Source organism: Eurytemora carolleeae, unplaced genomic scaffold (assembly GCF_000591075.1).
Source record: "Eurytemora carolleeae unplaced genomic scaffold, Eaff_2.0 scaffold1318, whole genome shotgun sequence".
Classification (NCBI taxonomy): Eukaryota; Metazoa; Arthropoda; class Copepoda; order Calanoida; family Temoridae; genus Eurytemora; species Eurytemora carolleeae.
This window is the reverse complement of record NW_019397206.1, coordinates 27,024-43,068: the sequence shown is the minus strand read 5'-3', so window position 1 is coordinate 43,068 and position 16,045 is coordinate 27,024. Positions and strand designations below refer to the sequence as shown.

The following is a 16,045-nucleotide window of genomic DNA, read 5'->3' as shown; positions in this document are numbered from 1 at the left end:
GACCATATCCGAATACAAAAACCAAATTAAACCTTCTTTGGAAATTTTTTGTCCGGAGGTAAGATTTTCAAAGTGAACTGGTTTGTTGTTCTTTTGCATATGTTGATTTACATACGTCACACAAGCAATGTAGCAAATATGTTCCAGTATGCATCAAAAATTCAATTCCTTGAATTTTGCAGAAACATTGCTTCAGTTTCAATATTTTGTCCAGACAACTCAAAATTAGTGAACGTGAGTAGTAATATCAAAATTATTTTCCAATATTGTAAAATTTGAGCTAAAAACTAAATTAAGAAAATTTTCCTTAAAACATCAAAAACATCAAATTCAATGAAAATCGAATTAAGTTAAAGGAAAATTACTAGTCTTGTTGACAGATTAGAAGATAACCTACATAACTTAAAATTCAAGCTAAATTTACTCGTTTTTATACCAAAATTATGAAAATTTTCTTTGCATGGGGGATCTGCACCCCTGCAACCCCCCCCCCCGCCTCGTTCACTACGTTTCACTCGGTGATAATGGGCCAACACACCCCTTGTTTCACCCCCTTTGGAAAAATCATGGTTTCTTACTAGTATATGGATATATAGGTTATTGATATACCTGTAGGTCTAACTCTCAAATATATTTAAATATAGGATATGGATATTTATGATATGTATATACCCGTAGATCTAACCCGCTAGTATATGGATATACCTGTAGATCTAACTCTCCAATAGATGGATATATAGGATATGGATATATAGGAAATGTATATAGCCGTATATCTAACCCTCTTGTATATGGATATAAAGGATTTGGATCATTGGATATACCTGTAGATCTAACTCTCAAATATATGGATATATAGGATATGGATATACCTGTAAATCTAACCCTCTAGTATATATGGATATATAGGATATGGATATACCTGTAAATCTAACTCTCCAATATATGGATATATAGGATATAGATATGAAGCAGCAGGGAAGAACTATACCAAGAATAGTCATGGCTGGCATAAATGTTTCTCCTTCGCTTTCAACTTGAAAAAAAAATGTATTAGTTAAAAATTTACAAAACCCATGTTAACGATAGCTTGTAATATATTATCACGGAAAAAATGAATTTTATTCATTTTTTGAGAAATTGGAGAAATATTTTTGTAAAATTTGTTTTTTGATATTTTCCTGGCTAGACTATTTTTGGTTGAAAACAACAGAATATTTTTAGATGTTTCGTAGAATACATTTTGTGTATTTAAAATCTTGTCAAATTTATGGTTTAAAGGAACTAACATCGCATTAAGGATGTAAGGCAACGAAAGTTATTTCAGAGGTGTACGCATCATTTGTACTGCAGTGTACTGTCACTGGGCGGTAATGTAAACACAAGACGGATGTCACAGCCTGACATGGGATCCATCTTTCACATAAAAAAATCAATGAAATATTCTGGTCATAGGGAACTATTATGTGAATTATCAAAAGTATCAAAATTCAATGCTTTAAACCTCCTCGGATACTAAACGAACACTGATGCATCTATTCTTGTTTACAAATTCCGCCCAGAGAGAACCGGTTTCAATATGTACGCAGAGTATACGCAACTGAAATCAACTTTCCTTGCATTACATTCTTGCGTCGCATACGGCTGGTTCTCTTTAAACAAGTGGTTTTCTTGTTCTATAAAATTGTTTCTTTCCAAATATTTCCTAAACTGTTTCTGCAAAAAAAAATAAGCAAGTCACTTTTGCAGGAACACAGAATACTACGGTGGTACGCGATAATATCAATATAATGAAGACGACTTTTGATTTAAATTTTGACTTATATTATGCTTTAAAACAGCATGTATACATACAAATATTGAAACAAAGAGAAGCTGTCAATTAAAAAAGCTTCTCTTTAATTACTTGTAAACTTGTAATTAAAAAAAACTGGTTAACAATTAAATCTTAAGTAAAAAGTCGTCTTCATTTTATTGCTATAATCGCCTACCGCCGTACTAAAAGTATCACAGATAAAATTTGTAAAGTTAAAGATTATAAATTAATCAAAATTTGTAACTCTTCTTAGAATTATATTGTCTCTTGTACCGAGCCTACTTTAGCAAGATGTACAGTACAACTACAAACTTGGAAGGCATAAAGGGAGAGTACGCTAACCTTCTTAGAAATTGATTATCCTTAGTGTTTACTTGTTTTTGCAGTGAACAAAAACAATCATTTAAAAGTTAAATTAAAGGGATTTTCAAAGATTCAAATAGTTTAAGAAATATCTAAATTTTCCAGGGTTCAAGGCTATAAATTGGCATTTCGGATTCACAATAGTCAAATGATTTTCGTTTCTGTATTGTAGAAAAGGGGGTCCGCGAAGCGCCCTAAAAGCCAATTATTATTTTGTTTAAATAGTTCAGAAAGGGGGTTCGGAGTCGGGGAGAGAAGTATATAAAGAATCTGAAGTTCAAGCAAATTATATAGTTTGCTGTTCTCCTTAAGTATGGTTCAGTAAACAATAATAATAACAGTAGATAATAATCAGTTTTTCTAAACAAAATTATTATCAATTATACATAGAAGGGTAAATATAATAAGGTCCTCCAAAAGAGCATAAGTAGAAAATATAATTGTAATTGGTAAATGCCTATCCTTAGATTTTCAGTGTTCTCAAATACATTGTACTGGAAATTATACCTATTGTACATGACACATTGTACAGCAAATGATACCTATTGTTTTTAATACAATGTACTGGAAATAATATCTATTATACAACATACAATGTACTTGAAATAATATTGTACATCGTACATTGTATTGCGCATAATACCTATTGTACATGATACATTGTTCTGCAAATGATACCTATTGTGCATAATAATTGTATTTCAAATGATACCTAATGTACATAATACATTGTACTGCAAATGCTACCTATTGTACATGACACATTTTACTGCAAATGATACCTATTGTACATAATACATTGTACTGCAAATGATACCTATTGTGCATAATAATTGTATTGCAAATGATACCTATTGTACGTAACACATTGTATTGCAAATTATAGCTAATGTACATAAAAAATGTACTGCAAATGCTACCTATTGTACATAGCACATTGTATTGCAAATTATAGCTATTGTAAATAACACATTTTATTGCAAATGCTACCTATTGTACATAATACATTGTATAACAAATGATACCTATTGTACATAATACATTGTACATCAAATGCTACCAATTGTACATAATACAGTGTACTGCAAATGCTACCTATTGTACATAATACAGTGTAATGAAAATTCTGCCTATTGTACATGACACATTTTACTGCAAATGATACCTATTGTACATAATACATTGTACTGCAAATGATACCTATTGTGCATAATAATTGTATTGCAAATGATGCCTATTGTACATAATACATTGTATTGCAAATTATAGCTAATGTACATATAAAAAATGTACTGCAAATGCTACCTATTGTACATAACACATTGTATTGCAAATTATAGCTATTGTACATAACAAATTTTACTGAAAATGCTACCTATTGTACATAATACATTGTATTGCAAATGATACCTATTGTACATAATACATTGTACTGCAAATGCTACCTATTGTACATAATACAGTGTACTGCAAATGCTACCTATTGTACATAATACAGTGTAATGAAAATTCTGCCTATTGTACATGATAAATTGTACTGGAAATGCTACCTATTGTACATAATAAAATGTACTGAAAATGCTATCTAATGTACATAACACATTTTACTGCAAATGATATCTATTGTGCATAACAATTGCATTGCAAATTATACCTATTGTACATAACACATTGTATTGTAAATTATAGCTATTGTACATAATACATTATACTGCAAATGCTACCCATTGTACATAACACATTGTAATGCAAATTATAGCTATTGTACTTAATACATTTTACTGCAAATGCTACCTATAGTACATAATACATTGAACTGTAAATTCTGCCTAATTGTACATAATACATTATACTGTAAATTCTACCTATTGTACATGAGAATGTTTGACTCTCAAACCCAAACTGTCCCCAATGTTCTGTCAATGGAAGAGTAAGAGTTCCAAAAACTAAAATCCAAACACCAAGTATCATCAGAGGAACAGTGCGCTGCAAAAATTGGTCAAATGCATAGATAATAGAATATATATATAGAGAGGAATTTACTAGAAAAAAGTGTAAAACGGCCATTTTGTTGTACTGTTTCCATACTGCAGGTGTACTTAACATATTTGTGCTATATAACCTGTTGGGCCCTGGAATATCATTTTATTGAAAATCTAAAATTTTTGTTTAAAGAAACCCAAATTATGAAATAGGCTGGTTTCATAATTGACCAATGATCATTTCACATAGACTTCCACTTTACAAACGATGATTTTCCGTTATAATTATAAATCAAATGATGTTTTTATTCACCTAATTCATTTTAAAGTTTATTTACAGTTTAAAAAATTCGAAATTGAAATGAATAGTCTAGGGAACATACTGTATTAATGTACTCTACTGCATATAATTTGTGAACATTTACATGATTTGTACACTTTGAACTCCCTTTCAGGCTGAAAGGGACTGAAAAAATTCATACCGAGAGATTCGTTTAATTCCTCTCTATATATTCTATTCTCTATGGTCAAATGTTTCACAAACTTTTTGTTTTGAAATTTGAAAGAATAAGTTAAACTCAATTTTTTTTTCAAAAAAAGATTAACCGATCTCACATTGATAAAATAATTAGAAAGAAACTGACCTTTTGCCACAAACTCAAATTTTCTATTCTCCATTTCTTGCAACCTGATGGCGCAAATATCTGATATTTTAAGCTTTTTTTAGGTATCAAAGGTCTACGGCAGATATAAGGATTAGAAAAGGCAAAAACTCAATTTCTTTCGGGAATTTAATCACTTTCCTGTTCTGGATCATTTGTCCAAAGCGGATCGACATGCACAGTGGATCAATAATAATCGATCCTAAGGATCTTTTTGCATACAAAATTTCTTTATTACAAAACCAAAGAGGACAAACAATATTTCTTTAAAATTCAATTTTTGAAAAAATAACTCAAGAGCTCTATTACCGTATTGAAAACTGTGTTAAGAACATGTCCATTGAAGACCCCAAAGACTCGATAGATCGCAATGATGGACATGATGTAGATGGAGACCCCAAGGTTCCCGTAGAAAAAGAATGGAAAGTATCTGCAGACATGATAATCCAAGCACATAAACTCACAACCACGGTGGAAAAATCTAAAAGAAAAATCTATTTATCATGAACAATACAAGATATAAACAACATATTCACAATGCTATCAGAGCTTTGAGTTTGATACTCATAATCCCGATCGCTTGATCTCGATATCTACTGTGGACACTTTTAATTTGAGAATCATGGCTTAACCTATTTCAGTAATTCCTCCCCTGATCAAAACCCCCAAACCCTGGTCAAAGCTTCGTTCAATCCCTCTGCACGCGGAATATCGACTAAAGACTAAATTAATCCTCAGATAAATAAACTGTTGAGATCTATATAGCATTGATCTCTTTATCCTATAATACAGCTCAGACCATATCCGAATACAAAAACAAAGGATTACTAAATAAATAAGGCTATCTATTGACTATTCCTATGATCTCGGCTATGTTGGTATAATTGTCCCTATCATTGATTAAATTCTCTTTTATCAACTTTACTTTGAACATTCATCTATTTTTTTACAGTTGGATTGGGTCATTTTTTTCAGTCCAGAATAAAAGTTATACAGTTGTCAGTATAGTCTAATATCAAGAAAACCCTATTTCATTATTTTTTTCAATGTTCAAAAAAAAAAATTATTATTTTTTTCAATTCCGGAAAAAAATTCTTTATGATTTATTTAAATGAACACTAATATAAAACGTCATTAAACTGTTTCTTCACAGGGTGAGTTCAAAAACAGGGACTAGTCATATTTCAAACAAAATATTCAAAATCGGCAAAAAATCTAGAAGTGGAAATCTTCAGTAAATGTAATCAAAATAATACATTAGAACTGTTTTGACTTCAAAAATGCAATTAATTGGTTTACAGTAATTGTTACATCTTATTCAGTTTTGATGAATTTTACATTAAATTTTGGGAAACATTTGCCCAAAAATTTTTAAAAAACTATTTTGAAATAAAATTGTTTCGCGGATAATTTTTATTCGATGTCAAAAAAATTTTTTTATCCCATATCACATGTCACATATTTGTATTTTTTTATGCCTAAAATCGGAAGCAATGAAAAACTTGTCCAAAACATTGATATTCTCGGTTTTTTTGTCTCACCCTGTGGGTTCGAACCCTGTATTTAGATTACAGAAAGATATATGAAGATACATTTCCTGGAAACCAATCATACATGGTTAGACAGGAAGATTCGACCGAACTTAGAGAAAGAGAGGATAAAAAAATTCATGATCAATATGGGGAACTATTATCAAAATTAATTATCTATTGTATTCCATTTCATTCATATAATAATGTATTTGTTAACAGTTTAGAAATCTAAAATGATGACTACATGCTAAACTATAATCATAATTATTTATTTGTTTGAAGAAAGAGGACGTACATAGACCTTTCATATTTCAAACTATGATTTGTGTTTGGGCTGTGAGAGGAAGGTTGTATCCTCCGAATATAAGATCTGAGAGAGCTAAGGTTTACCTATGGGCTGTGAGTGGAAGGTTGTATCCTCCGAATATAAGATCTGAGAGAGCTAAGGTTTACCTATGAGCTGTGAGTGGAAGGTTGTATCCTCCGAATATAAGATCTGAGAGAGCTAAGGAGATCAGGAAAAGTGTGGTGGGATGACTCCGCAACTTTTTACTAAATTATTAAAGAGAATGAGGCCGAATTAAAAAAAAATTGAGACGCGGCTCAAATATGAGTGGTTCCACTTAAAATTGTATTCAATATTTCAAGATTTAAGTCAACTCTGAATTGAAACTGCTTTTTGGCGGATTTGAGACGCGGCTCAAATTCATTTAATTCCGACTCTGTTGTTGTAATTTATGTGATCCTCCATTTATAAAGAGGCATGTCCGATTCACTACATGGGATGTTAATGTTTTCATTTTTCATTATATAAACAACGACAAAAAAAACGAAACGATCATTTTTAAAAACGATAGTTTTTTTTAAAAAGTTCGTTTTTTATAACGATCGTTTTTCAAAGGGATTGTTTTATAAAGCTCGTCGTTTCTATAACGAATGTTACGATGTCCCTTCGTTAACGATTGTTACGACGTCCCTTTGCTAACGATCGTTAACGACGAACCTTCATTAACGATCGTTAACGAAGAAAGGAGGAGCATCGGTATTTATCAATGAGTAATTTTAAAGAAAATACGAAGAAGTTTTAGCGCCCCAACAACTTTTTACCTTCATGTAAGACAACATTCGATAAAGTTGCATGTAATTTTTTTTTTGGATAACGACAGTTTTCATAACGTTCGTCGTTAACGATCGTTAACATATTTATCAATGACTTTTTTTTCAAAAATGATCGTTTTTTAAAAAACATACCTATAGAAACGATCGTTATTCGTTTTCTAAAAGTTCAAAACGATTAGATCGTTTTTAAAAACGATCCTTTTTTAAAAAACGAAACTATCGTTTTTGAAAACGATCGAAAAACGAAAAAAACGATTGTTTTCATAAACGATTGACAACCCTACCGGACAATGATTACAGGTTACAGTGTACACTCGCATTTTTAATTGGTATTAATAAAGGGTATCGTTGTAAACCACTCTATAATTGGAAGTTCACATGAAATTATGCTTACAGCCCCTTTAAAAAGACTGTTGTTGAAATCTCAAGTTATCCGTAATTTTAAAAGTTGCATCTGGTTTACGAGATGGTCGGATTAACGAGGTTATAGTGTATAGAGTGCATGATGTGCGCTTATCCTTTACTAATTGTATAGGCCATCAACTATACTGAGAGCGTACTGCATATTTGTTTATTATAAGATGATTCTGGCCTAACCTATATTATATCGATATACAAGTAAACAATTGTAAGTGTACAGTACAGCTAACTGAGCACAAAGGTAGAGAACTATCATCCCCAAAGAGAATAGAATATATATCAGAGTGGAATTTAGACAATCCCTCGGTATGAATTTTGTAAGTTCTTTTCAGCCTGAAAGTGTACAAATCATGTAAATGTTCACAAATTATATGCAGTATGTTCCCTAGACTATCCATTTCAATTTCAATTTTTTTAAGCTGTTAAATAAACTTTATAAAGAATTAGGTGAATAAAAAACATCTTTCGATTTATAGTTATAACGGAAAATCATCGTTTGTAAAGTGAAAGGCATAGAGTCTATGTGAAATGATCATTGGTCAATTGTGAAACCAGCCTATTTCATAATTTGGTTTTCTTTTAATATTAATTTTAGATTTTCTATAAAATTATATTCCAGGGCCCAAAAGGTTATATGGCATAAATATGTGAAGTACACCTGCAGTATGGAAACAGTACAACAAAATGGCCGTTTTACACTTTTTTCTAGTAAATTCCTCTCTATATATTCTATTCTCTTTGATCATCCCCCCTGAGTCGGATTTATAAAAACTAGCATTAAATTAATTTTGAACTATTAGTTTACCTATTAAGCAGGGCTCCGATAGTTACCAAGTTTCCAACAACTCCTGAAAAATTATTTTTTCAAACCATCTTTATTTGACCTCTTAAAAACCTTTTCTTAAAAAGGTCTAATGTCACATTTTAAGAGTTTACGGTCGTCTTCACTGTCTCATTCTTATTGGGTAACCCTTTGAAATACACCCCAAAGGCGTAGTCAGGAGGGGCTATGGGTGTTAAGCCCCCTGCCCCCTTGGACCATCGAAATCTATGGATTTCAGGGGGTTTTCAGGCCCCAACGGTTTGCTTAGCCCCCCTTGGAAGGAAAAATGGAAGCCCCCCTGGACCAATTTCTGACTACGTCCCTGAATAAACCGTTTTCCCTCACGGAGATCTATACAACTCTGAAAGTTAGTCTTCAAATTTGTATACAGCCTCGACTTTAAAGTGTCTCAATGTCTTGGCCTTTGGTTTTACCTCACAAACTTACTTACTGTTTTGTAGCCCTGGGCATATACATTGTAAAATTGCAACGCGCCTGTTTCTAGCTTAAGCTTAAAAGGATTAGTTGGCAAAACTGTTCGACATTGGGGTGAGAGCTTGCACATATTAGATTGCAGTGCCCTACCTAGAACAGAGCATATGCATGCCACAACTCCAGTCACGCGGGATTCAAGTTCAGAAAACAAGATGGCCGTTCCATCCTCATAGCTTGGTCGGCTCATCACTTATCTTTAAACTAGTTTGCTCCAATTCTATATTTACTTCCCTAAGCAACCAAGGTTAATTAAGTTGTGGAGCACTGAAATAATTCTTTATATTTGTTCCAGTAAAATATCAAGTTAAACAGCTGGTTTCTGTAACCAATCAGATTAGAACAGTGATCTATCCACTCAATGAGGAGAAATCAGTGTTAGTCGGTTCTTCAAGATTGACCGTCAAGCTAAAATCTGAGTAGCTAATAGGTCAATTTGTCTTTGGTCAATTTCGATAGCTAACAATGTACCATAATCACTAAAGTTTTTATTCACAATAACATCACAAGAAGTAGATGATTCATTTGGTGTACTGTTCTATTTCATCTTATAATATCCTAGATTTCATCAATCAATCCTGGTCTTGATTCATCTTATAATCTCCTAGATTTCATCAATCAATCCTGGTCTTGATTCATCTTATAATATCCTAGATTTCATCAATCAATCCTGGTCTTGATTCATCTTATAATATCCTAGATTTCATCAATCAATCCCAGCCGTTCTTGTTTCTGCAAAATAAATGTTAATTAATTGTTTGGAACAATTTAAGTTTTTCGTTTACTGTCTAAATATATGCTTTATTGTTTGAATCTACGTCTATTAAAATAAATAACTATTTTTTAATATATTTTATCTAGGTATAGATTTGAGTAAGACGAACTGAACCCTATATCTAAATGTATAGACCAGAGTAAGACGAACTGAACCTTGTATCTAAATGTATAGACCAGAGCAAGACTAACTGAACCTTGTTTCTAAATGTATAGACCAGAGTAAGACTAACTGAACCTTGTATCTAAATGTATAGACCAGAGTAAGACTAACTGAACCCTGTATCTAGGTATAGACCAGAGTAAGATTAACTGGACCATGTATCTAGGTATCGATCTGAATAAGACTAACTAAACCCTGTATCTAGGTATAGACCAGAGTAAGGCTAACTGAACCCTGTATCTTGGTATAGACCAGAATAAAACTAACTGAACCCTGTATCTAGGTATAGACCAGAGTAAGGCTAACTGAACCCTGTATCTAGGTATAGACCCGAGTAAGACTAACTCAACCCTGTATCTAGGTATAGACCAGAGTAAGGCTAACTGAACCCTGTATCTAGGTATAGACCCGAGTAAGACTAACTCAACCCTGTATCTAGGTATAGACCAGAGTAAGACTAACTGAACCCTGTATCTAGGTATAGACCCGAGTAAGACTAACTCAACCCTGGTATAGACCACAGTAAGACTGTGGGTATAAATCTGTATCACTGTAGCTAGGGCATTGAGTAAAGACTAACTATATAGTAAACCCTGTATCACTGTAGTATTGAGCAAAGACTAACTATATAGTAAGCCCTGTATCACTGTACAGTGCAGTATTGAGTAAAGACTAACTATATAGTAAACCCTGTAACACTGTAGTATTGAGTAAAGACTAACTATATAAACAATCCTTATCTTTTACTTCCGCTCTGTTTAAACAAAACATGCAAAATGTATTGATTTATCAAACTTTTAGAAATTGCGGGATTTTCAATGAATAATGCAAATATGAAAATAAATATTTTTATATCATATAAATAATGCATCCTCATCTTTTTACACTGATAATGTTTGGGAAAATGTGGAGGAAAGTGAGAGAAATTATTCATCAAAATACCAGATTTTTAAGACACTGCACTGTGTAATTCTAAAATATGACGATCTACTGATATAGATAATTTCTCAAAAGGTAGGTTGACATTCTTTCAAACTACAAGGAAAGTTTGTCTCCGCGTGCGATGCATAAAATTGTTTTAAAGTTTTTTCTTTCCTCCTCTCTCCTCCTCTCTCCTTCTCTCTCCTTCTCTCTCCTTCTCCCTTCTTTCCCTCCTTCTCCCTCCTTCTCCCTCCTCCTCTCTCCTTCTCTCTCCTTCTGCCTTCTTTCCCTCCTTCTCCCTCCTTCTCCCTCCTTCTCCCTCCTTCTCCCTCCNNCCCCCCCCCCCCCCTCGGTCTTACATATGCATTATGCAGTCTGTTCTACCGAGTTCTACCTATAATTTGTATAAACTTGAAATTCAAGTTTAACAGCTGAGAGAGAAACAGAATACTCAGTTGTCGTAGATTTTGGATTTTAGACACAGCGTGAATGCAAGTTTAGTAAACCTATAGGAGGGTTTATTTGTAAAAATACATTTATAAACTTAAACTATCCATGAACCTTGGTCTTGTTAAGGATAATGAGAAATCCTTATTTTTCTCCTTAAAAATTGATTATTTTCAGTTGGGGATTTTCCGTAATAAAAGTGGTTTGGCGGATTAATGCTGCAGAGACACAGAAGGAAATTGTGAGAATTTAACAGTTTTTAAGGTATAGCCTAAAGGAGGGTTTTATATTGTGGAATACATTCATAACCCTGAGATAACATGAATATGTTCTGTGCATTTAAAATATAGCCTAAAGGACATTAGGTCTCATTTTAAATTTATAGATTGCCAGTATGTTCGATTCACAACGGTGCATTGTCCTTTAAACCTTCATCTTGTCAAGGATAAATGAGATATCCTTATTTTTCGGCTTGGAAATTGACTATTTTCAATTGGGATTATTCTGTAAAAAAGTGTATAGCGGATTGATGCTGCAGAGACAAAGAAGGAAATATTGAGAATTTAACACTTTTGAAGATGAAAAGCCGACAATATATCTTCCTCATTGAAATTTTATAGAACACCTGAAGTTTCATTCAAAATGGTGGTTTTGAAGCTACTTGCAAAACTCCGAATCTTTACAACAAAATTTACTACACATACGTTTGCTATAATATATCGTATTCCTTTTCTGGAGTTTATCTTATATTATTATATTTCAGAATAGTTAATTTCTTAAAATGGTTCGAATTGGAATTGTTGGTTACGGCCATCTTGGACAATTTTTAATGGAGAGCATTAACAAGCATACAGGTTAGAGATTAGTTCTTGCAAAATATTTATTTAAAAATCATACTGTTTCCATCCGAGCATATTCCTTGTCAACGCTATAATGGTCGACACCAGAGGACATCTGCGACTGTATGCGTTCGAACTATCTATCCATCAGATAAGAGTTTAGCGTGAGAAATCTAGTGGCCAAACTATCATACCACTCCCCAAAAGTAAGTCATTATCTGATTTCCGTCTGTATCACGTGACCAGTATACTGCACTGCCATTGGCTGAAGTTTTGGTGACATGATAAGGACTGTATGTGATAATATTATCAATTATATCTATTAAAATGCAAAATAAAAATTATATAAGGAGCAAACCTGAGATTCTCAGGATCCTGTGGGATATAATCGTTTTTAGATTAGTTGCGTATTTGCTAAATATGATCTGTTTAAACCTACTAATTTTATACAAAATTTTATAAATATATGAATTTTCGTATAATTCTGACACAGTATTAAATAAATTTCTCGAGACAGGAACATCAGATAGATGTCTTATATGTATCGTTCAACGCCTGAGATTCTCAGGTGTCACCCTATACCCCCTTTCATTTGCAGTTTAATTGCGCTATATTTACCTACACCTATGTAACTATTAATCTGGAAATAGAACTCGCTGACAAACTGTAAACACGTTGCGAGCTCAATTAAGAATCACAATTAAATTCAAAGTACATATTATGTATTTTTTGACAATTTTTCCGTTAGGAGCAGGTTACAAAAGTTTCTGAGCCGAGTGCTACGGCCATTGGAATGTATGTGCTTAATTTTTTGGCTTGTGATTTTCGAAGCATGGACACTTTACAAGCTTGGATATGAGCGTTATTATTTAGATAAGTCCGATGATCCATGGTTCTTTGTAAAAATATTACATGAGCTCTTATATACTGAGCCTGTTCTCTCGATGGAAAGTGGTCGTGTAGTTCACGTACTTTGGGGGACGATATGTTGGCCGCTAGATGTCTCCTGCTAAATTCTTATCCGATAGATAGATATTTCTCCGTACAGTTGACGACTAATATAGGAGACGTCAAGTAGTCGACCAATGTAGTTTATGGAAGGAACGGCCTCTGAGTTCTGACTTTTGTTTTTTATAACTTTTGTTATTTTTGTTTAGATCTTGAGTTAGCCTGGGTTTGGAATAGATCAGATATAAGTGTAAGTAACACATTTTTTTTGCTTTGTAGTGATTCATCTTTTACAGTTTGCCAGAGAAATCTAGTTTTGTAGTCAAATGCTGCACATAGACAAAGTACACGTGTGAGTGTTAAGGTGAACTTGTGTGACACCAAGAAATAAATTTGCTAAGCCCACTTTTTCTTTTAAATTTATTAATTTTTGATTTTATAATTGAAAAAATTGTATGCGTAATTTTATAATATCATATAAATTTTATAATTTTATAAGAAGTTTTTGATTTTATAATAAATTTATAACTTTATAATGGAAGAGATTGTATACGTAATTTCAAGTGATCCTTCATTTATTAAGTGGTATGTCTGTATCCTCCTTCATTTATAAAGTGGTATGTCTGTATCCCCCTTCATTTATAAAGTGATATGTCTGTATCTCCCTTCATTTATAAAGTGATATGTCTGTACTCTGTATCCTCCTTCATTTATAAAGTGGTATGTAAGTATTCCCCTTCATTTATAAAGTGATATGTCTGTATCCCCCTTCATTTATAAAGTAGTGTGCCTGTATCCCCCTTCATATTTATAAAGTGGTATGTCTGTATCCTCCTTCATTTATAAAGTGGTATGTCTGTATCCCCCTTCATTTATAAAGTGGTGTGTCTGTATCCCCCTTCATTTATAAGGTGGTATGTCTGTATCCTCCTTCATTTATAAAGTCGTGTGTCTGTATCCCCCTTCATTTATAAAGTGGTATGTCTGTATCCCCCTTCATTTATAAAGTGGTATGTCTGTACTCTGTATCCTCCTTCATTTATAAAGTGGTTTGTATGTATCCTCCTTCATTTATAAAGTGATATGTCTGTATCCCCCTTCATTTATAAAGTAGTGTGTCTGTATCCCCCTTCATTTATAAAGTGGTATGTCTGTATCCTCCTTCATTTATAAAGTGGTATGTCTGTATCCCCCTTCATTTATATAGTGGTGTGTCTGTATCCCACTTCATTTATAAAGTGGTATGTCTGTATCCTCCTTCATTTATAAAGTGGTGTGTCTGTATCCCCCTTCATTTATAAAGTGGTATGTCTGTATCCCATCTGTGAGTAAGAATGAGAAAGATATTGGCGTTGTCTGAAAAAGTCTGAAAATTTTATCCTGCTGCATTAATTCTGATAACTCCCTTTAAACAAACAACCTAGGAGAAAATAGAGGAAAGTCTGATCTTGAGAGATTTAAACGAGTGTGCGCGCGGTGAACCGGATGTTATCGTAGAAGTGGCGCATCCTGATATAACAAAACAGTTTGGAAAGCTTTTCCTTCAGGTATACAAGTACAAAGATAGATTGATTTATCACTAAATCACATCATTTTACATAATTATAATTTTTAAACAAACGCTTTTTAATGTTATGACAAAAAATGTACCTCCGTTTTCTACAATGAACATAAAATTGTTGGCTCTCGTAGAAGAATAAAATGTTTAAAACATGAAATCCATTAAATTCAATTTTGGAATATTTCAACAGAAGTAAGAATCGATTTTTTTAAAAGATAAAAGGATACAAATAGATATTTGCCATTTGAAAAAAACTTTTTTAAATTTTTAGACTGCAGATTTTATGATTGGGTCTCCGACAGGTTTAGCGGATGGTATTCTGGAACAGGTTGGAAGGATTTAAATATATGTGCTCAGTTCGAAAAATTCTATAGATTTATTGATGATTGTTATAGGTATAGACTTTTGAATATTAATAAACAGAAAAATTAATGAAAATATGCTATATCTAGGTGTTTAAATATATAGAATATAGATATAGAGAAGAATAAAAAAATAAATATATTAATATAAGGGACTAACCACAAAGGGTGAGACTTCAGAAACGATTGTTTAAAAATACGGAAATTTGTCGATATTTTATCTTATATTTCAGCTTCCCTTTACCTTTTCTTTGACAAATAATCTGTTTGTTATTAAAATACTATATTAGACTATATCTATAGCACAACACTAAAATTAAAATTTCATATCTTTTGAAGTTTTTTAGTACAGTCTTATCCTATGTGGGTATCCCTGTATATTATTAATTTGTATATATTTAGGAATTAAAGACTGCAGCAACAAAACATGGTTTATATATTCCTACGGGAGCTTTCTGGGGTGGAGATGATATCAGGTACAGAACTGGATATCAAGTAAACACCTGGGTAAAAGGACATGCCTGGATATCAGAACATACCTGGATATCAGGACATGCGTGAATATCAGGACATGCGTGAATATCAGGAACATACATGGATATCAGGTACACACCTAGATATCAGATACACACCTGGATATCAAGAACACACCTGAATATCAGGTACACATCTGAATATCAGGTACACGCCTGGATATCAAGAACACACCTGGATATAAAGTACACACCTGGATATCAGGTACACACCTGGATATCAGGTACACGCCTGGATATCAGGTACACACCTGGATATCAAGAACACACCTGAATATCAGGTACACA

The 16,045-nt window shown here is 32.7% G+C and overlaps 2 protein-coding genes across 2 annotated transcripts in view; one reads left to right on the top strand and one right to left on the bottom strand.

Moving 5' to 3' along the window:
- Positions 1-9,961, bottom strand: part of LOC111712728 (protein trapped in endoderm-1) — a 20,791-nt gene extending 10,830 nt beyond the window's left edge. The window contains exons 1-6 of the mRNA XM_023487431.1: positions 9,303-9,961; positions 8,700-8,742; positions 6,809-6,907; positions 5,133-5,304; positions 4,045-4,165; positions 923-1,036 (exon numbers count right to left, since the gene is read on the bottom strand). Of these exons, the coding sequence (XP_023343199.1) occupies positions 923-1,036; positions 4,045-4,165; positions 5,133-5,304; positions 6,809-6,907; positions 8,700-8,742; positions 9,303-9,399 (646 nt within the window). The 5' untranslated portion in view covers positions 9,400-9,961. The remainder of the gene's footprint in view (positions 1-922; positions 1,037-4,044; positions 4,166-5,132; positions 5,305-6,808; positions 6,908-8,699; positions 8,743-9,302) is intronic.
- A 1,740-nt stretch (positions 9,962-11,701) lies between these two features.
- Positions 11,702-16,045, top strand: part of LOC111712730 (putative L-aspartate dehydrogenase) — a 7,343-nt gene continuing 2,999 nt past the window's right edge. The window contains exons 1-6 of the mRNA XM_023487433.1: positions 11,702-11,778; positions 12,278-12,368; positions 13,511-13,551; positions 14,726-14,848; positions 15,134-15,190; positions 15,627-15,700. Of these exons, the coding sequence (XP_023343201.1) occupies positions 12,296-12,368; positions 13,511-13,551; positions 14,726-14,848; positions 15,134-15,190; positions 15,627-15,700 (368 nt within the window). The 5' untranslated portion in view covers positions 11,702-11,778; positions 12,278-12,295. The remainder of the gene's footprint in view (positions 11,779-12,277; positions 12,369-13,510; positions 13,552-14,725; positions 14,849-15,133; positions 15,191-15,626; positions 15,701-16,045) is intronic.